We start from the raw sequence: 22071 nt of genomic DNA, 5'->3' as shown, positions 1-22071 counted from the left end.
GACATCAACCCCAAGTCGTGGAATACCTCCACTTGTGCGTCGATATGCGACTTCACGGTTTTTAGCAGCGTCAAAGTTTGGTTGGCGTCAGAGCGTGTCATGACGGTGCCGTAAATGTTTGTTACTTGGCGGGCAAGTCGTTTCTGTAGCTGAAGATGATGTTTCTTTGATGCTAGAGTTTCGAAATCGGGTTCGGAGTCGTAAGCGAAGTCGGTTTGGGGTGCGGTGGCGTTGGCCATGCGGCCTTTGAGGTAGAAGGATGTGAAGCCTGGCATTGTGGGTGGAATATGGATTGAGGTTTGGGTGGTGTGATGGTTGATGGATGGAAGTCGTTTGGTGGTTTAGCGGTTGAGGAGGGTAAGGAGAGTGAACGCTTGGTGAGCCTCAGGGACCGAGTCGTTATATAGATTGAGGGGAGCGTTAGTGGCAAGTATCGAGGTGCTGGTTCCTGCTTGTTGCTTGCATGCAGCAGTGAGTTTGCGCTGTGCATGAACGACCGCGTACTTCGAGGTCACAATGGTTTCCACTTCACAAGGAGTGAAAGTCATGAGATGGGGAGTGAACGCAAAGATCTAGGTTGATCTCCCAGGCTTCGCGCTCGGGCTTCAGGTCTTTGCGGGATACTTTAGGTGTGTAGATTAGTGGGTTGGTAAGTCGATAATGGTGGTTTGCTAGGGCTGTTCATCGGAATGGTCGTCTCCATGCTCAACCATGGTAGCCAAGGAGATCTATTTTGATGAGGCTATATGGAACTGCAAAGAGTCAACGCTTACGATAGTAGTCAAAATTAAGGAGTAGTGTATACCTAGGATATCATCATAATACATTGAGTTTACATACTCATTGTGTCCTCTCGACACTGTCTACAACACCAGCACGTACAACTCCAGCCTTGCAGCCGCAGAGAGAACAGTCTTATCCCACGATGAGGATGATGACCGCGAGAACCGCAGCTATACCGACGCCGGTTGCCGGTTCAATGGCGGCGATGATGCCGATTGCAAGGACGCTTGTTGCCAGGCTATACTTTATGAGAGGGTCAGAAGCTGCGTAAGGACATCCACGTGTATAACAGTTTGTAGTAACACCGTCTACTGTCCAGTCGGCTGTAAGGGATGGGACAGTTTGGTGGCGGGGATAGGATAGACTCAATGCATGAAGTCTTTCCAGTCTGCGCCTGGACGCGCGCAGGGTGCTGCATTTACAGGCGGCTGTAGAGAAGTGGGCTGTTCTCATAGTGAAGTTGAGAAGTTTTGGAGTTGTCGTTGTGGGTGCTTGAACTCCGAATCAAATGTTGTGGACGGTATGAAAGACTAGACAAAAGAAGCAAATGTTAATGTTGCAGGCTGTTCACAGTGCAACTTCGCAGTATGGTGTAACTCAACGCCGATGAGGGCTGATACACAATGTTTGGTAGTACTTGGAAAGACGTACCAGGCCGTGATACCTGTAATCCCGCTTGGTATCGTTGTTAGCAGGTCAACTTGAGGCGTGGAAGGATGATGTTTCGACGTCACAATGTACAAACTGAAAGAGTGGCGCATCTTGTCATTCTGGATCGAATGAAAGTTGAATGTATTGATGAGAAGCTCTAAGCAGCAAAACAATGCCGGGATAAGTGTCGCAAACGATTGCTCTTCGTCCCCGGTGAGGCTCAAAATGCCAAGTCACGTCCCCTCATACTTGCCCTTATTACCAACCTTGTGCTGTCGCTGTCGAAGCATAGGGGGATGTAATCTCAAATCAACCTTGGAAATACCGATGCTCTCCAGAGAAATTGGGTTGTTATACATGGCCGCATGGATTGAAACGGTTCAAGAACCGCCTGGGGGCGAACATGGAGCAATCCTGATGCGTTGACGGGCCGCTTTCGACATGTTATCCAGTTCTCTCGTGGCGTCATCCAAAAGGTGCATGCAACGGTGCAGAAATCCACGGGTGTACTATCGAAGCCGATCCTCTGTCCGAGAAGTCAGCTTTATGGGCCCGTGACCATCTTGTTCAACTTTTCCAACTCACGCATTTTGTTCAGCTCGTCCAGGATCAACTGGAGCTCGTCCTCGTCCATGTTCAGCGATGGAATGAGGGTGGTGGCCTCTTCTGCGGTGTCCGGGGTAAGCGTTCCTAGCAACTTTGTCAGCACCACGTCCATTCCCTTCCGATTCGTATATTACCAAGCAGTGCCTTCTCGACAACAGAGATCTCAGGGTGCGCATCGAAGAGGGCAGCGATCGAGTGCAGACTGTCTTCCTCCTTGTAGCGGGCGAAGTTGTCTAGGTAGTCGAGGAACTGTGTGATGGTTCTGCTACAGTCAGTCCTGGCTCTTTCCTCGACGCTCCCCATGTGTCGTGTCTTCTCGAGGCGACTCACATGCTGTCGTTGTATATCCTATCGCGTAGAGGGTTGTTCTCGGGGTCCTTCTTCTTCCGCGCCTCGTGGACGGCTGTGACGACGGCGCGCGCTTCGGAGACGGAGAGGGCGTGGACGTCTTCAAAGTCGCCCAGCTTGATCTCAGAACCCATCTCCTCCTCTTGCTGCACCGGGGGCTTCGGGCGCGAAACTAGCCTCGGGGCCTTGAACACGGGTGGCTCCTGCCTCTGGGGCGGCGCGTGTTCTCCCTCTCCTTCCATGGCGAAGGGTTGTAAGGGTTTGTGGTAGGCTGGTAAAGGACGGTAGGCAACGGTAAAGACGCGGTCGGTGAGTCGTGATGGTCTTTGTTGGATATGCGCAGGTTCTTCGGGCGGTGCGCGAGCTCGGTCCTGCTAGTAAAAGCGGCGGAGCTAGAGTGAGGGCGGGTGAGAGCGAGTGAGAGCTGTACTATGGCAGTGACGACGGGCGTGCCTTCCAACCACGAATAACAGCCTCACCAGATGGAAGTCGCGACTGTCGAGATCTCTATGCCAAGACTCTCCGAAGCGCTAGCGACACCCATGAACCTTGAAACGAACAGCCTTCCCCGCCCGGCGCGCTGACTTTCATCGGCCTGCAGACGGCCTGCAGTGCGTTATGCTCCAGGAATAGCCTGCCATGTACCGAGGATGCTGAGGGAAATATCTCGTGTGTGCGCTGGACGTATAATATCTTGTGTAACGTCTTCACAACCCACCAGCTAGCCGCATGCGCACCGGCAGCGCAGAACAAGTGCATAATGGCATACTAATGCCGGCTCTCTTAGAGGGCTAAAATAAGCTCAAGGGGTCCCAAGGCGCCGATGCTGCTGCCGGCCATCTGCCTGTACATCGCAATCAGCGTGCACCAAAGCGGCTAGCGCCGTCTGCACCATGCAGTCCACTCCTCGAACATTGACCACAGCCGCAGTGACACAGGAACAACAACCAGCCTCACACCCCAAGCCGCCTCCTGCGAATTTTCCGCCAAGCGACCTCTGATTGCGCTTTTGCGAGTTGCATGTCCGGTGCTGCTCCCTCTTGCTACTTGCCTTGCCCGCCCTGACCGCGTTTCATCCACCGCTCAGGGTCCTCGTCCTATGCCCCCCATAGCACGCCGGGCCTAATTCACCACACGCCTGCTCCTCCGCGGCGACCGCATGCCGTCCGAGTTGCTTTTGCGCCCATTGTACATAGCATCCCTTACACCCAGCCCTGCCAGCCCTGCCCGACGCCGCGCATTGCTAGACAGAGCGCGCTCGCCAACGCATCGCCGCCCTTCTGCCCTTGGCCACCTCCCCGGGTAGATCCACCGCGACTCGACACCCCTCGTCCGCGGCACCTCCTACCAACGCCGCAGCTCATCCGACAAACGTACACCGACAAACCCGAACCCGCTGACTCTCGCCTCCCTGTCGCGCGCCCCTCCCACCTCGGCTACGCCACGCAACCGTTCCGGACCCTGCATCGAAGTGGAGGATTGTCGAAGCTGGCGTAACTGGACATGGGAACACCGGCGGAGGGACCGCCTCCGATGGACCATCAGGGCGCCCAGTCACAGTACAACTACGACCCGCGCAACAATGGCCTCTCCAGACGCGCCACCGACGAGGCCGCATCCTCGTCAACCAGTCTTGCGCCCTACGACCGCACCAACTACCCCCCGCGATCGTCGACCGACCCGGGGGACCAGAACCAGCCCGTCGCCAAACCAAAGCGAAGCGGGAAGATATGTGGAAAGTGTGGGGAAGGCCTGACTGGACAATTTGTGCGAGCCTTGGGCGACACCTACCATTTGGAATGCTTTACTTGTCACGTAAGACACCCATGTTGTTTTCTGGATTGGAGGAGTTGGGCGTTCGCTTGTCTCTTGACCTCTAGTGACGCGAGTGCGCGCATCGCTGTTCTGGATGGACTGCTCCCAATTGTCTCGAGCGCTATAATTCGCTACATAGCATCTCTGATCACAGTGCTGACCTGCCTTCTAGGACTGCGGTAAAATCGTTGCCTCCAAGTTTTTCCCCGTACCCGACAAGCCACCCGGCCAGTACCCCCTCTGCGAAACAGACTATTTCCGACGTCTCGATCTGCTCTGCTTCGAGTGCGGGCAAGCCCTGCGCGGCTCCTACATCACAGCGCTAGACCGGAAATACCACATTGAGCACTTCACCTGTTCCGTGTGTCCCACTGTTTTCGGCGCCTCGGACAGCTACTACGAACACGAGGGCAGCGTCTACTGTCACTACCACTACTCCACCAAATTCGCCCAGCGGTGTAACGGCTGTCAGACATCGATTTTGAAGCAGTTCGTCGAGATCTTCCGAAATGGGCAGAACCAGCACTGGCATCCGGAATGCTACATGATCCACAAGTACTGGAATGTCAGGCTTCATTCCACAGGCCAGCCTGTCATCGAGCGTCTGCAGGATGCCGATGGCGACGCGACAGATGAGGTGCGCGAGAGCGTCCGCCAACAGGAGGAAGAGATCGAAGCCAAGGTCAACTGGATCTGGAAGACCCTTTCGGCTTTCGAGGAAAAGTCCGCGACCTGCATCTCCGACATGCTCCTGCACGTCAGTAACGGTGCTTATGTCGACGGTGTCATGGCAGCCAAAAAGTTCATTGTGCACGTCGAACTGCTTTTCGCGGCCGCCGACGCCCTCGATGCGCAATTGATCGTCAGGACACCCAAGGGATTGACCTATTCGCGCGAGTCAAAGCTGCTTTGTAAGAAAGTGGTAGCCTTCTTCGCGCTTCTTACTCAGTCCCAGGGTACTGGCGTGCGACGACTGGGCGTGACCCAAGAATTGCTCTCCCTGGTTACTGGCCTAGCCCACTACCTGAAGCTCCTCATCCGCATATGTCTGCAGGGTTCTCTAAAATTAGAGCGCGAGACCCGGAGCTCCACCGGTTTGACCAACTTCCTTACCCAAGTAAACTCACTCGATGCGCGGTTGGAGGACGAGGCCCAAAGAGACCAGGCGGCTGAGTCCGCGCGGCTTGTCCCAAGATGGGCTGACGCATGTCCAATATGCGATGCCCAGGTCGAAGACAAGTGTTTACACCTGAACAACATGTCGTACAATTACAGCTGTATGGTATGCCGGGGCTGCAATGCCGACTTGCGCCATAGCCCTCAGAGCGCCTATTGGAGTAAATCGAAGCGAAGCATATTTTGCCCGGCATGTGCAGCAGCGCAGCCAGACGCTGAGAACGGTTTCGAGCAGGTCACCAAGCTGCGTCAATATGTGCATCTACTAAACGTGGCGCATGCGCGTCTCATGGCGACCCTACGATCCAGTGGCGCATTGCCACACACTTCAGGTAAGAATAACTCTCCGTAACAGATCACCTCGTCACCACTCATCTTGACACTCCGACTCAGATTTCTGGAGCCGCTTCCGAGATTACATTCGTCCCACTAATGACTTGTAGATGATCCCAACCTGGCAGGCTATGATTCCACACAGGGACATCGCCTTGGGGATGACCCGCCGCATTTGCGACCGGACACTCGATCAAAGTCGTATGGAGGGACGTCAGCAACAGACAGTCAAAACAGCAATAACGCCGCCTACGAACAATCCATGTCTGACATCAAGCGCCTACGGTCGACACGACTGGACAAGCACCTATCCAACACGATGAAGCGTGCGCGCGCATCACGAATCATTGACGGTCCAGAGGGTCTCGAAGGAGAAGGACAAATGCGAGGAGGAATGCAAATCGTTCAGGAACGCGAGCTAGGGGGCGACGCCGACGCTGTAACACTCGCTGTGAACTCTCTCGCTTTAGACGACATTGCTCGCATGGCTGCGTTGGAGCAGCAACGAGAGCAACGTCCCAATGCATTCCGCGCTGGTGGAAGCGCACTACTGGGACGAGAAGACCAACCGAAGCTGCAGAATGGCCATCGTCGCGACTTCTCTGGCGCCCAGGATCTACAACAGATGACCGAGGGTCGTTCACGAACCTACTTTTCGGAGCTGTCGCCACTTGAATACTTCAAACTGAAGGGCCTTGCCGTACTCCAGCTTGGCCTCCTGCTCGACGACAATCAGTACAACCAGGGCGATCTGCTCGATCTCATCGAGTCGAAGAAAAACAACTTCTGGGGCAAGATCGGGTTCGGCAAAGCGTTCAAGGCTGACAAAAGCAAGCCGAAGAAGGGCGTTACAGGAGTCGAGAAGCCAGTTTCCGACAAAGCAACTTTCCGACAATCGCTTGAGTACCTCGTGGAAAAGTATGGTGATGAGTGCACGGAAGGTGTAGGACCGGGCGCTCTCAAAGTTCCAGCTTTGCTTCAGGATTGTATCACTGCGATGAGAAGTATGGACATGTCCATCGAGGGTGTGTTCAGGAAGAACGGCAACCTCAAAGCTCTACGCGAACTTGAGGAAGAGATTGACGCTCACGGTGTTCAGAAGGTCGACCTGAATACCAAGAACCCGGTCATACTCGCCAATCTCCTAAAGCGCTTCCTCAGGTTGATGCCTGAGCCGGTATTGACATTGAAGCTATATAGGCTGTTCATGGTGGCTAATGGTAAGTCGCTTCATTTTACCCGCCGTACTTGACTAACAGTAGCAGACATTGAGGATGAGGCACAAAGAAAGAAGGTCTTGCATCTCGTACTTTGCCTGCTGCCCAAGGCCCACCGCGACACAATGGAAGTCCTGTTCTGCTTCCTGAACTGGGTTTCATCCTTCCACACTGTGGACGAAGAGACAGGCAACAAGATGGACACCTGGAACATCGCCACCGTTATGGCTCCCAACATTCTGCGAGAGAGCAATGACAAAGAAGTCAAGAGCGTGGACCAGGGCGCGGTCAAGGTCGTGTTTGATCTCATCGAAAACAACGATGAGTTCTCGGAGGTATGTTGCTCCGCCATACTACCGATCCACTTTCATACTAACGTCAACAGGTACCTCCCGAGATCATGGAACTACTCAGCGATGAAGTGTCCGACATGAGCGCGAAGGAAATCATGCGCCAATGGGAGCAGCGGGGGAAGAACCCTCTGTCAGCTCCTACGCCATCACCGAGAGACCAAACCGGCACAGCTTCCAGGAAAGACCAGCGCAATTCGCCTCAAGTTACGACGGCGGACAATAACCCCTCGGCTCAGGCTGGCGAAGCCTCCGTTCGTCAGATCCCCGGCGGGGGTGCTCAACCTATGGGCAGCAATCAGCACAGCCCCACACCAGGGTACGACCGAAATACACCCAACCCTGCATTCGCCCAGAATCCCCAAGCTTCTTCCGACGGCCACCGCACTGCATCGCCTCATCGGCACAGCTACCGCTCGCCCGGCTTCCAAAAACACACACAGATTGGCACCGCGGGCGCTGGATGAGACACGACGACTCTCTTTTTGGAACCCTACCCGGAGTACAAGGCGTTGATTGCATGGCAACCATCTATGCATGGCTTGGAGCGAAAAGCATTCAATGAGCGGCGAATTCTATTCTATACCCCTGGCCAAAGTCTACGTTATGACATCTAGACTGGCCCAGTCCATCTTCTCACGCATCGGCTTGGCATAAGTTTGACGAAACCTGTTTGATTGCATTGTAGGGCATCCTGCGCTTTGCGCGATGCGTTACTGGAAGGAACAACAACATTTTTTGCTGCAGCATTGGTATGGGCGTTTTCTGGGTAATCACATTGTGCCATATACGATCTTGGCATTGTTTACTGGTGAGCGCGATTATGCGCGTGCGAAGTGCGGAGTGCTTTGTAGAGGTGGTGTTTGAGAGTGTGAAGAGTACTACGGATTTGGGGGATGGGTGGACTTGCATGGCCGAGCTGCATGGAAGCTGCATAGGCTGCTGCAGTAGAAGTCGAGCCGAAGGTGGAGATAATGTACGAAGTCGCGCGATGGGGTCTTCAGAGACTTACGTTGCCTACTGTTGGTAGATGGCTTTATAAGCCGGTGTAGGTATCTGATCATTCTCCCACTCTCTACGTTGTCTTTTTTCTTGTTGTTTACGGTGCGAGGGACGCGCTTTCCTCCTCATCTTCACCGTGCTTGGCACTTGCCGCTCGCTAGCACTCACCTTCATGAAGCTTCCCTCACGTCCTCCGCACTGGAACCTTACTTTACTGCGTGTTTTGTTCCTTCCCTCAATCTTCTCACGCAGGCGCCGCATTCGCTGCGTGCTGCCCAAGGTCATCGCTTCGCAGCACTACCTGCCTTATGGGAGGCTTCAGACGGTAGCTCTCTTCGCCCGCATCAGCCGGTGCTTGTACTTGTATCACGCGTCGCGCGCACGATGGATCCCGCCACTACCAAGGTCATACTTGGGCTCCATCGCGAGGACCTGAACGCCGCCCTTCAGAGCCTGTCCAAGACCAGCCCTGACGACCGCGAAGGAGCCGCTTTCGCCGCGTTCCGCAATCAGCTACTGGGGGAGTGGAACAAGTTACACGATGCAGTCTTTACACTCATCATCGTTCGGGAGGACAGCGCTGTCCGAGAGGCCTTTACGCAGCACTCGGGTGAAGCGCAGCAGGTTGATCGTGAGTACAAGCGTTTTGATCATGGCACATGAGTCAATGCTGACACTATGAAGGCAACTTTGAGATGGCCTGCAGACTTGCAGGCCTGCCGGTACCGCAAAGCCCTGCGGTCTCGATCGATCACGGAGCACACACAATCGCAGCAGATGAGCAGTCCGAAGGCGTGAACGGCAGGACGCTCGCTCAAGAAGCTCCCCGCTTCAGTTCCGTTGGGACGCAAACGGCACCTACGAATACTAAGCCCTCTGCCGGAAACAGCTGGTGGCCTGCCTTGTCACTGAACAGTTTCAAACGTGCGCGCGTTGAAGATGCGGATGATGAAGACAAAGACTCATTTACACCATACACGCATGAATCTCCACTCAAGAAACGGACCGCCTGCGTTGAGCCGACAGCACTTAGAGAGGAAGATGACGGGCGAACCAAGCGAACCAAGCTTGGATCAGAGGCCAGCAGTACTCTTATCGATGCTACCGCCAATGCCGCCTCGTCCAGCACAATCGGCAATGAAGATCATGGTCTCCCTGCAGCGGGATCCGGCACTATCATGTCTCGCAAATGTTCTGCGTGCTTGGGCATGCACCCCATCCGAGACACAATCCAGCTCCAATGCAAAAACACTGGTGACGCTGAGGCTCATGCATACTGCCGCGACTGTCTCATCCACCTCTTCGAAACTTGCATCACGGATTCTTCGCAATTCCCACCACGATGCTGTAATCAGATCTTACCGGTCTTTGCCTGCATCCCTTACTTGCCGCCTGGTCTCTTCGCTCGATTTGTGGCCAAGAGAGAAGAACTGGAGACACCAAACCGAACGTATTGCAGTAATGCTCTCTGCTCGAAATGGATCAGACCTGTTAACATCGTAGCAAACGTCGCGACGTGCCCAACATGCATCCAGACAACCTGCGAGACTTGCAAACGTGGGCAACATGAAGGTCTCTGTCAAGACGATACAGATGTGAAGAAACTCATGGATGTGGCTAAGGAGAAGCAATGGCAGACTTGCCCCAATTGCAACGAGATGGTAGAGCTCAAGGGTGGCTGTCTTCACATCACGTACGTACCTACTTCCATGCGCGTCTGATACGTTTGACTGACTTTCTAGATGCCGCTGCCAACACCACTTCTGCTACCGGTGTCAGGCGCCATGGCGTACATGCAATTGCGGAAAGAATGCGCGCCGCATTGCTGATATACCAGTACCCGCCAACATTGCCGCCCCAAACGGCGTCAATCCTGCGAATATGGCACCACCCGTACCAGCGTTCTTTGCTGCACCAGTGGCCGCCAACAATGCTCCCTTCTACGTTGCAAACCCTGCTCACGTCGTTCCTCCTGTCCCACCGTTTGGCTTTGCACCAGCTGTGTATGCCCCAGTACCGAGCGCTCCCGTCTTTCAGCCTCAACTGCATGTTCCAGTACAGTTTCAACCCTTCGGTCAGCATCTGCAGCAACACCATCCTCGAGCCGATGACCACGAGTTTAGGCGATTATATTGGAGCAAGGGCGTCGATACCACATGCGAATACTGCAGGCAACAGGACAGCTGGGTCCATGGCTGTAATTATAGAGGATGTGATGTGCGGGTTTGTCGGCGATGCACGAAGCGTTACTATCCCAACTCCACTGCAACCTGAAAGCCGGCTGCTATATTTCGGACGCAACACATGTCAGGCGGAGACTTTCAGTCCACATGTTATCCACAGATAGGTCGTGTACTTCCTGTGTAGATGGCTAGCTAGTTTAACGCACATGCATGGCACTCTCCAGAAAGCATGTATATAAATACAGCATAGCACAGCAGTTAGTTGTCATCGGATCTAAATTCCGCTCATGCAACACCCACTTCCCAAAAATCTACTTCTTCACAGCAACAACAAACAGTCTCGGGTATCCCAAAAGCACCTTCCCATCCACCAACTCCGGATACTCGCCTTTCAAACCCCTCTCATACTCCTCCAAAAACGCCTTCTTCGCCTCCTCCCCCTCAATCCTATTCAAATAAGGCTGCAACCCCGTTCCCTTGACCCACTCCGCAATCGCGCCCGCATCCTTGAGCACATGCATATACTTTGTCCTCCACACATTAACCAAACTCGCCTCTCCCACCAACGCATTGTAAAATGCACTCGGCTCCTCAATAGGATCCAAATCGGGTCTCGTCGTATCCTCCAAATCGCCAATCTGCGTATCCGCGAAGGAGTCCGACCACGCTTTCCCTGATTGCAACGCCGTCTCACGCATCATTCGGTGCGAGGGCTCGTGGTAGTTATCCGGGACTTGGATAGCCAGCACGCTCCCGCTTTTCAGCGAGGAGAAGAGGCGCGCGAGCGTGGGTATGCGTTGAGAAGATCGGAGCCAGTGGAATACCGCGTTGCTGAATAACACATCCACGTCTCCGTCTGCTTTGAACGTCGCTAGATCTCCTCGTGTGAAATCTACGCTGTTTTTGCCTTTGAACTCCGCGTTTGCCTTTTTCAGCATGTCGGGGCTGCTGTCCATACCTGTGATGCGCGCGGAGGGAAACGCATCAAGCAGGACTTTTGTACTGTTTCCGGGTCCGCAGCCGAGGTCGTAGATACGCGTGTTGGGTTTGTTGGTGATGTTGGGTTGGATTTGAGAGACGAGGTCGTAGACGGCGCGGAGGCGCTCGTTGTTGAATTTTAGGTATTGCGTTGCTGACCAGTCTTTTTTTGGTGGGGGTTCTGTTGACATGGTGGGGGGTGAGGTGCTGAAGGGCTGGTGTTGTTGCTGGTGGCTGTAGAGTCTGGGTTGGAATGCTTTTTGGATGTGAGGGTACGTGAGTGTGTGCCGTTGGTTAAATGGACACGATGTTGTGACGATGGCTGATAGACTGCGGATATGTATCCGCGGGTGGAGTGTGGTTGGGCGGGCCGATTGAAGGGTTCGCGAACTGCGGAGGAGTGGGGAGGACATCTGCGCAGCGTCTTTCGCATCAACTGGGGATACGGCTGATGGCGCTTGAGTAATGCTTGAGGTGGTTAAGTATGTACAAGGCGTGACAAGCTCTTCGGAAAAGCGCCGTGCTGAGGTTTGGAAGCTCAGCTCGGCGAATCAGATTGCATGGGTGGGGTACGAGGCTAGCGGATGGGGTTAAGATCGGCGTATGTCCGGGGTGACGCATCACCGAAGAGGTCTTACAGCTTGCTCTCTGTGGCCGGAAAAGACATTTTTGCAACTTCATGAAGCACGTTATCGCGTGGATCAAATTTGTAGTCGATTGATCATAGTAAAAGGCTGAATTCTGGACCCGGTATGTCTTGCTACCATACTTTACTTTCTACGTGGAAGGACATAAGAAAGCTACTAACGCTCAAAGGGCAGTTGCTGAGTGCGCAAAGGCCCTAAAATCTTGGAGGCATCATTCCCGGACGACCCATCTTGTCACCACCAGACTTTCCTGCCGTGATCTCAGGATAAGCTGTGCTTCCCTCGTCGTATTCGATCGGTTCTTCGTCGTTGTCTGGCACGCGCGCGCTGGTGCTGAATACCTTGACAGAGAGTGTCTTCTGGTCTGGGAACTTTACACGTTCACCATTCTGCTAGAAGTAAAAGTCAGTTTTGATATCAGGCATAACGTGGGGTGGACTCACATCATAGACATTCCAGGTCAGCTTCTCGGTCAAGAAAGGCACCACGTCGCTGGGCTCCAGGCTCTTCAAGCTCTTGTTCTCAATCTGCTCGACGAGATAGGGTGTGATACTTGTTGTACCGTTCATCAACTTCTCCGGTGTTGAGGGATCTTTCTCGGTGTGCACGTCGTCCAGTCGCTCTGGCATCAACATCATCCAGCTTCCTACGTCGACAACTGGATCGGAGTTGAACATGCCGCCGAGCGAGTATTTAACAATGAACGATGGTGGAAGTTTGGAAGCGAACGCTTGTGTCTCGATAATCCAATCGGTGTAGGTGCCGTCGCTGTCCTCAAGTGTTTCTCCGAATGGCGTTGGCTTGGTACTCATGACTGTAACTTTGCTCTGTGCGCGGGCGCGTCCACTGTACATCCTTGCAATCTGGGCTGTGACATCTGCCTGATAGGCTTGGTCTGATGCGAACTTCCAACGCCGTGTTTCCGGGTAGGCGTACCCTAGGACGGTAGTGTTGCGACAGTCGTTGAAGGTCATGAATTTGCCGGGATCCTTTCTGAATGGGAGGAGTTCAGTGTTTGCGTCAACGTCTTGGTAGTCGTCGAGATAAACATTGCCGTGCGGTCCTATGCTTGACTTCTCCATCCAAAGATCGGGGTGCGCTCCTTGATATAGTGCGAGTAGGCGGTCGACGTTGCTGACGATCTGTTAGCTTATGTGATCCTAGGGATTAAGCGCACTTACGCATGATGTAACATGAAGAGGGGTTCGTATGACGAATACTCCAGCGGCCACATATGACCAGGTGTAGATGTGGTGGGATCGTAGCCACCGCCGATAACGCCGTGTATCCAGCCATGCGGGTCTTCTAGTATACTAGAGAATCGCGAGAAAGTGCTCGCGCGGAAAGCAACACCAACCTGAGATATCAAATTGGTGGACTGGGCATTGAAGGCACTGACAAACATCGATTGTCGCGATGTCGCATTGGCGGTCGCGTCACTCGGCCATCGTATCGTCGAACTCATAGAAGCCCACTGCATGATAGATCAGAAATCTTGTACCAAGATCTTCCACGGTTGAGATCGCTTACCTTTTGATCAAAGCCAGCAGGTATGGGATTGAACTTGTAGGAATACAGCGGATTTGACACCACTGTTAGACTGCCGTCCGTATCCGTCACCGCTATTTCGGGCGCTGTAAAGAAGTCGGGGACGGGGCCAATAGTGGTACCTTGGGCCCAGTCCCAATAAGGTATGCGGAATTCGTTTGCTGCCTTGAGATACCGTTCGATCTGATCGGCGGGTGCTTTTTTAGCGATATCGTAGACATGGCTTGACAGTGATTGCTACGATCAGTCAGTATCATTGTCGTTATTCTTCTTGGGAAAGGTGCAGGTGCGAAGGTATAAAGCTCACCTCGAATAGCGCAAGGTACGGGCGGTGCCAACCCAGGAACAACTCATTGCCATGTGGGCAGTAGCCAGCCTTGCCGATCTTGTTTTTCTTTCCTGGTGCATCACCCCAAACATCATAAGGCCTTCCATGTATCGCTGAGGAGTATGTTAGTAAGTGTTGAGCCATGCTGGTAGCGGATGTACTCACATGCAATACCGTAGAACGAGGTGGGATTGTTCTGGGAAGTTGTATGGAGTTGTCGCAGCGCCAAAATGTACAGACTCCACTGGTCTGGCGCGTTGTTCTTCAAGTCCCTCACCTCCCGGCGCACATAAACATTGCCTGTGAAAAGTTAGCAGCGATTGATACACGTGCGATCTAATTGGATACTAACCGTTTTCGTCTCGCGACTTCACTCCAGTCACTACGCCCACTGCGGACTGACGGATGGTATGAGAGCTCTTCCTTTCCGATACAGGCGTACACGTGACGTATGATATCAAAAGCCACGGTATTAAATATCGAGCGAGCCACGGCATGAGCATGGTGAGCGACTGTCGCGTCAAATGAAGGGTGTATCTGCGGAGAGCCGGTCAGAGGGGAGCAAAGAGATATGTATTTGTACATCAGAGCCTGCAGTCCCTGCGTGTAAAACAGACTAGCCACATTGAGGTCATATGCGGTGAGAGTGAGTGACGATCGCGCCTGTCATCCACAGTCGAAATACTAGGTTTAGGAGCCCAAAATGAAAACCACTGGATGTTGCATAGGGACGCGATACGAAAGCAAAGCGTATTGCGGACCAGAGTTGCTGGTCTCCCAGACCTGTGTTGTTGTTGTGATGACAAGAGATGTGGTAGCGAAGACGTGCCCTGAACCAAGGAATTTGCTGGGTGAAATGTGACGCACTCACCTTGTGACGCGATGAACACGAGAAATACAGCACGAGAAGTGTGAGTTGCCCGCTGTTATGGGAGGATATACCGCTAATGCAGCAACGCAGTATGAGAGCAGGCGTGGCAGGTGCGTTGTAAGTTTACCCTCCCGCTGGCGTTCTTCTAGAAGCGGAAAAGAGAGATGCGACGATGACAGTTGGTTACTTAAATTACAGGGCGAAAGCTAGCGATTGAGATAGAAGAGAGCGTGGAATGATTGAGTCGAAGGTGCATCGACGAAAGAAGCATCGTCAAGGGGTTTGTTGACGTGCCAGAAATGTGCTTTTCTGATCACGACCTTGTCTCTCCCGCACCGGTAGTTATCAAGTCGTAGGAACACAGAATAACATCGCTCCAAGGTTTTCGCGAATAGCCGTTGTGTGAAACATCAGCCGGATACATTACCGCAAGCAATCTTACATAGTTTCGACCGCGGTTTCGGAACGCATGCTGGCTGTCAACGCCAAATATGGTTCGCACGACGCATAAGCTTTTCAGCCTAATCCGCAACTCAATATACAGATAAAAGATGGTAGTGCCATTTGTCGGCGTTCGGTGACACCCGCGGATCTCTGCATTCAATGTTGCACGGCGCGTGGAGCAATGCGCAACATGCTGTGTACCCCGCGCGGCTACGTGTCTGGCTTACGGAGATTGCCCAACATGAATCCACCGAAGGAGATGTCGCGAGTAAAGTCTCCACAATCCTAGCTTTTCCGTTAATCTTTCGTGCCGTTTGAGGCTCGACAAAGCACCGACGCGCCTAGCGGATGCTTACGGCGACCGACGGCGGGGAATAAGGTAAACTGATTCGCATACATGATAGTGGAACGTTGCAAGACTCCGGAAATAGTTGATTGCTGATTTAAATGGTTCCTAATTGAGACGCTAATACAGGTCATTCGTGCCGCTAGCCGTAGCTGACTGCGTTGTGTATCCTCATACAAGTATTCCGCATGGGGCCACATGCGCAAACCGCCTGGCGGTCGTCTCGTTCATTACATCGTGTGTATCGTCAAAGTGCCAGTCGAAATGCTGGAAGTTTCCGTTCGAGTGGTTAGATGTCGTTATATCCGAGAAGCGTCTTTGGCAGATCTTTATCCGCGACCGCCCAGGCCCAGGCACGACCTGCCTCGCCACACCATAGGGAAGATGGATCTTCCGATTTCTCAAGCATTCCGTCTTTGGCCATCGACTTGATCTCATGGCCTGTGGTGTACGTCAAGAAGTGTTCAAATTGCTTTCCGTCCAGAGCGAGAGCGTTTCCAGTGATGCCGTGACAGAGACATGGCTCCTTGGTGAGCAGGCCTCTTTCCCAGATGCATTCTCTAGCTTTTGCGACAACCCGATCAATGCGATCTTGAAGTCCCGGGAAATATTTTCGGATTGAGAGAATGGAGTTGACAACACCCGGTGCTCCGTGACAGACTTCAACGAGCTTGTCACGACCTGGTGGGAGGGATGAAGGGAAGTTGCCGCTCTCGTATTGATAGCTGAGCAAGGCGCCTAATTCGGCCTCCAGCTTAGACGCCCAGGAAGGGTCGGTGAGTACGATCTGTGTAATGATACCGATTGCGCCATGAACGGCACCCACGTATGCCTTCCCATGCCACTTCCACGGACGCGGACTTTGCATGATGTTCTCGATGACCTCATCGGCCGTGTCCTCGATGAGCTCGGTCACGTCCTTGTTATGAGCGAACGCCCCACGGACCAAGCGGAGGAGGTACAGATAGCCAGCGCGACCGTATAGCCATTCGTTGGAGGTCTCGTCCTCAAGCATGACTGCAGCATGATCACAGAGCTCCTTTACAGTGTCTGGGTCTTGTGCAGTCACGGCGTAAAGGGCAAGCAGAGACATGATGTCGTTGGAGATACCGCATTTCTTGGGAGATGGCGGCGGAAACTCCTTGATATGAGCCTGAGCTTGTTCGATGTAAGCCGCAGACCATGTGTTCAAGGGATAGTCATCCAGCTTAAGATCCGGGTATATGTTGTGCAGGGCATAGAAGAGGTAGGCTACTGAAATCGGTCCGTAGTATAGACCACCGCCTGGGGGTACATGATGCGGAGGATAGTCGGTAATCAATCGATCCAATGACGCTAGCAGTTGCTTGTGAGGATCTCGTCGTGCCAACGGCGCATCATTTCGAAAATAGCGGGGTATCGAGGGAGGCGGCGCTGCTTGTGTTGCCGAATCTGCAGGCGGCGCGCCGTCTTCGGACATGATGATAAGAGTATATTGAGTCGAGTTGATTCAAATCTCTCGGTGGAAAGCGAACGGGTAAAGTTGGCGCAGATTCAGGCATGCGCGAGTGACGGAAAGGTGTGAGATCGTAGCTGCCCGACTGTGACGTCAGCGGGGCTAGTCGTCGGTGATTGGTCAGCTGCGGCAGTCGCAGCCTAGAACGAAAATTGGCAAACATCACACCGAGAACTCCATGTGCTGCGCTGGTGCAATCTCGAAGTTTCTAAGCTACCTGAGCTATGGGGTATCTGAAGATATTGGGTGTTATGGTACATCTCCTTCTCGTCTGATGCTGTGATCAGTATTACTACATTGACCCATAACATTCTTCCGTCTAATTTGACGCCTGCGTCTCGTACAGTTACAATATTCATCACATCTCGCTGATTTGATATACCCCAGCGGCCTCTGTTGGAACATGCTCGTGATCGAAGAAAGGACTAGCCGTGGGCAGCATGGCCTGGCCATGGTATGGGCTCAGCGGGAAGCTCAGAGAGACGTGCCATCGAGTCATTCCGATGGAGTTCATGCTGACCTATCTCTCGACTGTCTAGCTGGGGTGGATCTTTTGGTTCCGTGATCGAGTCTGCTCTGTAAAGTGCTGCTATTTTCTGCTGGAATTGGGTGGATGCTTTCCCTGGATGGAGTCAGCACTGTGTACCGAAGATCGAGGCGTAACGCGTGGGCTTACTTGATAACTGCGATGTCATATCGTCACCGACTAAAGGAGAAGGGTATGTGGCTGCTTTGTATACTTTCGCCCGCCGTCTCTTTTTTAGGTATAGCAGTATAGAGGCGATCAATGCGCACAAGATGACTGTGCCTAGCACTGCGCCGACCACGGGCGCTACGATCGACGACTGAGCGTGACCAGCTGATACTGGTGCGTTGATAGACGGTGTCGCTGTGGCTGACGAGCTCAGTGTAACAGTCTCCAACGAGGACTCTTCTAGGCTGAATGTAGACCCAGTATGAAGGGACGACCCAGAGGCCGTTGGAGAAGCTATTGAAGAAGTCGTCGCGGTGATCGATATCATCAAGACCGATGTAATTGGTGTAGGCGATAATGTATGTGAGGCTACTCACGGTCAGCTCTTACGAACGCTCAACATACTGGGTGTACTTACATCGCCCTGGAGTCCGGTCCTTGTCGGCAGGACAGGTACTACCTGGCATGCATGGGTCTATCGTGCAGCAGCCTCGGAAGTCGTTGCACTTGTAGAACACGCCTCCCTCCGGGCATGAGCCATCGTCTCTTCCTCGAAGTGCGGGTATCATTGTGTGAGGTTAAATTTCTTGATCGATGGATGATAACGATAGGACGAGAGCGAACAGATATGAAGGTGCGACCACGACCATGATCAAGCCTCATTAGCATGTTTGCATCAAACCATCATCAGACGCAAAGGCAGTGCTGTCGTGGGCCGCCGAGGCGACGCAAACAAAGCGGTACATCGCAAGGGTGCTCCTTACTGCGCTTCCACGCGAAACGCTCTGCCCGATGCAGCCATAAGGTCAAAGAAGTATTGACGCTGCTCTTTGTGTGCCTATAAACGTCGTACGGAAGCTCAACTCATCCTCAGGGGCCGCGTGTGTCGATGTGTAGATGGAATCGTGGGACGACCTCGGATACAGAAATAGCTAGCCCCACCGGCGGCCCCGACTTCCCCTTCTCCATAAGAACTAATGACACCATCACCAACAACGCCACAAATATTGCGAACGTCGCCCAGCCATCGCATTCCATACGGATTATTGACAGTTCTTACATGATACTTCCGGGGATATTCGTGCACGCGTAATTGCACACATCTCGGTGGTCTGGCCAGGTCATGTCACGCGACTACGCGTACCGATTCGCAACAGCACCACGCGATGCCATCTCGGCCCGGCTGTGCGGGCCATGATTGTCGAGAGAAATCTACTACGCGGCAAGATGCAATACTTCGACAGCTATTGACAGACCTTTAGATACCGTAGACAAGCTTCTCAGCGCTGACAGGCGCATCCACGATTCAGTGCGGATGACACGTCTTTCCTCCATACTACCCGCACCAAGTAGCTGGAAGCCATCCTGAACCACACTTTCTAGACCACCCAGCATCAATCTGATCGGAGCTGGACTCAACGCGGAACCCATACAACCGTTGAGCCATGCATCACAAACATCGCTATCGACCTAGGCACGGGTCTGCCTGCGCAAGGCTTGCTAGTTCGCTTTTATTCTATCGATATCAATGTATCTATCGCGATAGCACCACCTCCCCTTCTCGTCGCACCGGCACTCCGGGCTCTGTTGCGCCTTCCGCATGCTGAAAGGGAAAACGAAAGCCAGCTCAAGCTACTGTGCTTTGTCTTTACCAAGAGTCGCCGTTCCGCCGAAGTACTACAAGGCTACCTCAACGATGGGCCCGACATATGTTCTCTTGCCTCTTACAAAATACCAGACGATGGCGAATAGTACGGTCCCTCCAAACGTGACTGAGCTGAAGTTCATTGATTGCGCATCCACTTTGACCGAGCCCGGCCAGAACGAGAAGAACCACAGTACGAACAGATAGACGCAGGCGAAGATGTTGTTGGCGACGCCAAACGCACCCGGGACTTTCCAAGGGCCCCATTGCAGCGACTCTGGTCCTACCATCGCAGCTCGCGCGTTGTAGGGACTGATGCCCTTGAGACGTCGCCACAGGAGCAGGGCGCAGACGATGAAGTATGAAGCGTAGAGGCCGCCGATACTGAGGTTGACGATGTTACTGAAGGCGACAAACGAGCCGAGTGCGATGAACGACAGAAGCACACTGATGACAGCAGTGATGAGGATCGTGTTGACAGGAATGAGCGTTCGAGGATTGAGCTGTGAGGGTTAGTATCAAGACGGCTGCGTGAACTGGGAGAGCTACTCACCTTGGTGACTTGAGCGGAAAACGGCATAGCGTTGTCTCTCGCGAAAGACCACATTTGTCGTGAAGTCGCAGCCATGAGGCCCACCAGACAGCAGACGCCGAGGGTCCACATGATCATAGCCATGGTCGCAGCCCCAGCAGCTGAGCCGGTACCTTTCAAAAACACGTATAGGTAGGGGTATCCGAGTGTTGCTGAGGACGCCAGAACATCGTCCAGATCCCCAAGACAGAACAGATACGCGATCAACATCGCAAGACCAAGTGTGCCATTCAGCAATACGCTGATCTGGATAGCTCGTGGAACGACTTTAGACGCGTTCTTGACTTCTTCGGCCATCTAAATTTGGATTAGCACGACCGCAACCGATCGGCGGAAGAGCAACTTACGTGCACACATGAATCAACGCCTATCTGAATTAGCATTGATCTTGGCCCCGTCACTACATCAGGAAAAATACTCACCAACCAGGGCGAACACAGATGATGGAAGCCCGACCATGAACGAAAGCGCCTGCGTCGACCAGCCCCCGGTGTTGACGAATGTGGTGAAGATTGAGGCATTGCTATGAGGGGCGAGATACACAAGCGGGATCAGGATTGCAAAGAAGCCCAGGATGTGGAGTATCAAGATCAATCCTTCGAAGTGTGCGAGTGTTTTGCTTCCGACCGTGTTGATGATGACCGCAAAGGCGAGCACAGCCCAGCCGAGCAGCATCGCCTGGTACGGCTTTGGCGAGTAGCTTTCGTCGCACATGAGTATTGTGCTCTGCAGGATAGTTCCGGCAAGGTATGCAGAAGAAGCGGTAGTGGCCTGCCAGCCAATGAGTGTCACCCATCCCGTGATGTAGCTCAGAAATCTTCTGTACGATGGTGGGGCTAACATAGCAACCCAGCTATGAGCACGTCAGCTATGAACATTGTCATGGCCAGTTTCCTTACTGATACTGCCCACCTGCCGTAGGCGCCATGGACGACAACTCCGACAAAACCGTGTAGATAGATAATGAACCGATCCATATGAGGATGTAGCCCCAGAACACGCCTGCAGGACCGCCATTGAGCAAACTCGGGGTCGATACTTGGAGGATTCCTTCCCAGGTTACCAACACAGTGCATGACTGCAAAACGAAGTCAGTGAACGTCTCGCATACGCCCCTTACACCCCGGACTTACGAATCCCAAAATTTGCATGAAGCCAAAGTTACGCTTCAGCACAGGCTTCTTGCCCAGCCGCATGAGATCCCTGTCATCTCGAGTGTAACCATCATGCTCGGCGTCCTCAATGGCCGAAGTGACAGCTTCAGCTTTCGTTCGGTTGCCAAGTTCCATGGCTACGGATGAGGTATGTGAAGAGGCTTTCAAACAGAAGAGATATGGACGAACACTGCAATGGGTGCGAGGCGAACAAAAAGTAAATGCAGGCACTTAAACTAGCTATGATGCACGTCTTCGCGTTCAAACGTCGGTTACGCGAGGATTCATCCAGATTGTCTCGCTAAACACATTCAGCAGGTTACATGCTGTGCCGCATTCTCTGCCGCACTGCATGCCGCGCGGGGGTCATGATAACGGCGTTCCCATGATGGTTTGAGGCTGCTCTTCTGTGCGCGAATGTATTCACATTCGAACAGGAGAGCCAGATTCGCGATTTCGCATACACACGAAGTAGACTTCTAGGTCAGTACTACATACGCGCTCTACACAGCTTGAACCGGCTTTGAGTCCCCAGCTCTTCCCAGCGCAACAGTCGGACCCTTACCTCAATGAAAGAAGCCCTGTTCAATCCGCATCCTGCAGGATCCGGGTGGAAGCTGGACTAGGTGCCGCGGACGCTACCGTCCCGAGCGAGGCTTAGCATTGGCTAAGCATTGACGTCTGAAGCAGCCGCCATGGTCGCACAAACACCCACGGCATGTCCCGCAAGGCTCATTTACCGCTGCCTTCCTCTTTGCGTCTTATCGACATGTGCACATGGTCTGCTCTCCGGCTGATTGGTGGTCTGATACGGATATCTGCACGCATGTGGCGCAGATCTTCTAAGCGACCTATCACACCGTTG

The 22071-nt window shown here is 53.2% G+C and overlaps 6 protein-coding genes across 6 annotated transcripts; 1 reads left to right on the top strand and 5 right to left on the bottom strand.

The window, feature by feature from the left end:
* Positions 1-1978: 1978 nt before the first annotated feature.
* J4E88_008564 (uncharacterized protein) lies at positions 1979-2630 on the bottom strand (the record flags this gene model as incomplete). The annotated part of the gene is made up of 3 exons (XM_049402174.1): positions 1979-2124; positions 2175-2302; positions 2371-2630. The coding sequence occupies 3 exons, from the start codon at positions 2628-2630 to the stop codon at positions 1979-1981; spliced, it is 534 nt and encodes a 177-aa protein (XP_049252272.1).
* Positions 2631-3891: 1261 nt separating this feature from the next.
* On the top strand, positions 3892-7746 carry J4E88_008563 (uncharacterized protein; the record flags this gene model as incomplete). Its single annotated transcript, XM_049402173.1, has 5 exons — positions 3892-4203; positions 4376-5711; positions 5823-6932; positions 6978-7264; positions 7315-7746. 5 exons carry the CDS (start codon positions 3892-3894, stop codon positions 7744-7746), a joined length of 3477 nt encoding a protein of 1158 aa, XP_049252271.1.
* Positions 7747-10775: 3029 nt separating this feature from the next.
* On the bottom strand, positions 10776-11633 carry J4E88_008562 (uncharacterized protein; the record flags this gene model as incomplete). Its single annotated transcript, XM_049402172.1, has 1 exon — positions 10776-11633. One exon carries the CDS (start codon positions 11631-11633, stop codon positions 10776-10778), a length of 858 nt encoding a protein of 285 aa, XP_049252270.1.
* A 650-nt stretch (positions 11634-12283) lies between these two features.
* Positions 12284-13171, bottom strand: J4E88_008561 (uncharacterized protein; the record flags this gene model as incomplete). Its single annotated transcript, XM_049402171.1, has 2 exons — positions 12284-12481; positions 12533-13171. The coding sequence occupies 2 exons, from the start codon at positions 13169-13171 to the stop codon at positions 12284-12286; spliced, it is 837 nt and encodes a 278-aa protein (XP_049252269.1).
* A 2744-nt stretch (positions 13172-15915) lies between these two features.
* J4E88_008560 (uncharacterized protein) lies at positions 15916-17085 on the bottom strand (the record flags this gene model as incomplete). The annotated part of the gene is made up of 1 exon (XM_049402170.1): positions 15916-17085. One exon carries the CDS (start codon positions 17083-17085, stop codon positions 15916-15918), a length of 1170 nt encoding a protein of 389 aa, XP_049252268.1.
* A 2407-nt stretch (positions 17086-19492) lies between these two features.
* J4E88_008559 (uncharacterized protein) lies at positions 19493-20936 on the bottom strand (the record flags this gene model as incomplete). Its single annotated transcript, XM_049402169.1, has 4 exons — positions 19493-19963; positions 20014-20349; positions 20479-20872; positions 20929-20936. 4 exons carry the CDS (start codon positions 20934-20936, stop codon positions 19493-19495), a joined length of 1209 nt encoding a protein of 402 aa, XP_049252267.1.
* Positions 20937-22071: the final 1135 nt, after the last annotated feature.

Source organism: Alternaria novae-zelandiae (genome assembly GCF_023758075.1).
Source record: "Alternaria novae-zelandiae strain BMP 2774 chromosome Unknown scaffold_19, whole genome shotgun sequence".
Taxonomy (NCBI): domain Eukaryota; kingdom Fungi; phylum Ascomycota; class Dothideomycetes; order Pleosporales; family Pleosporaceae; genus Alternaria; species Alternaria novae-zelandiae.
This window is presented reverse-complemented; position numbering and strand designations above follow the sequence as displayed.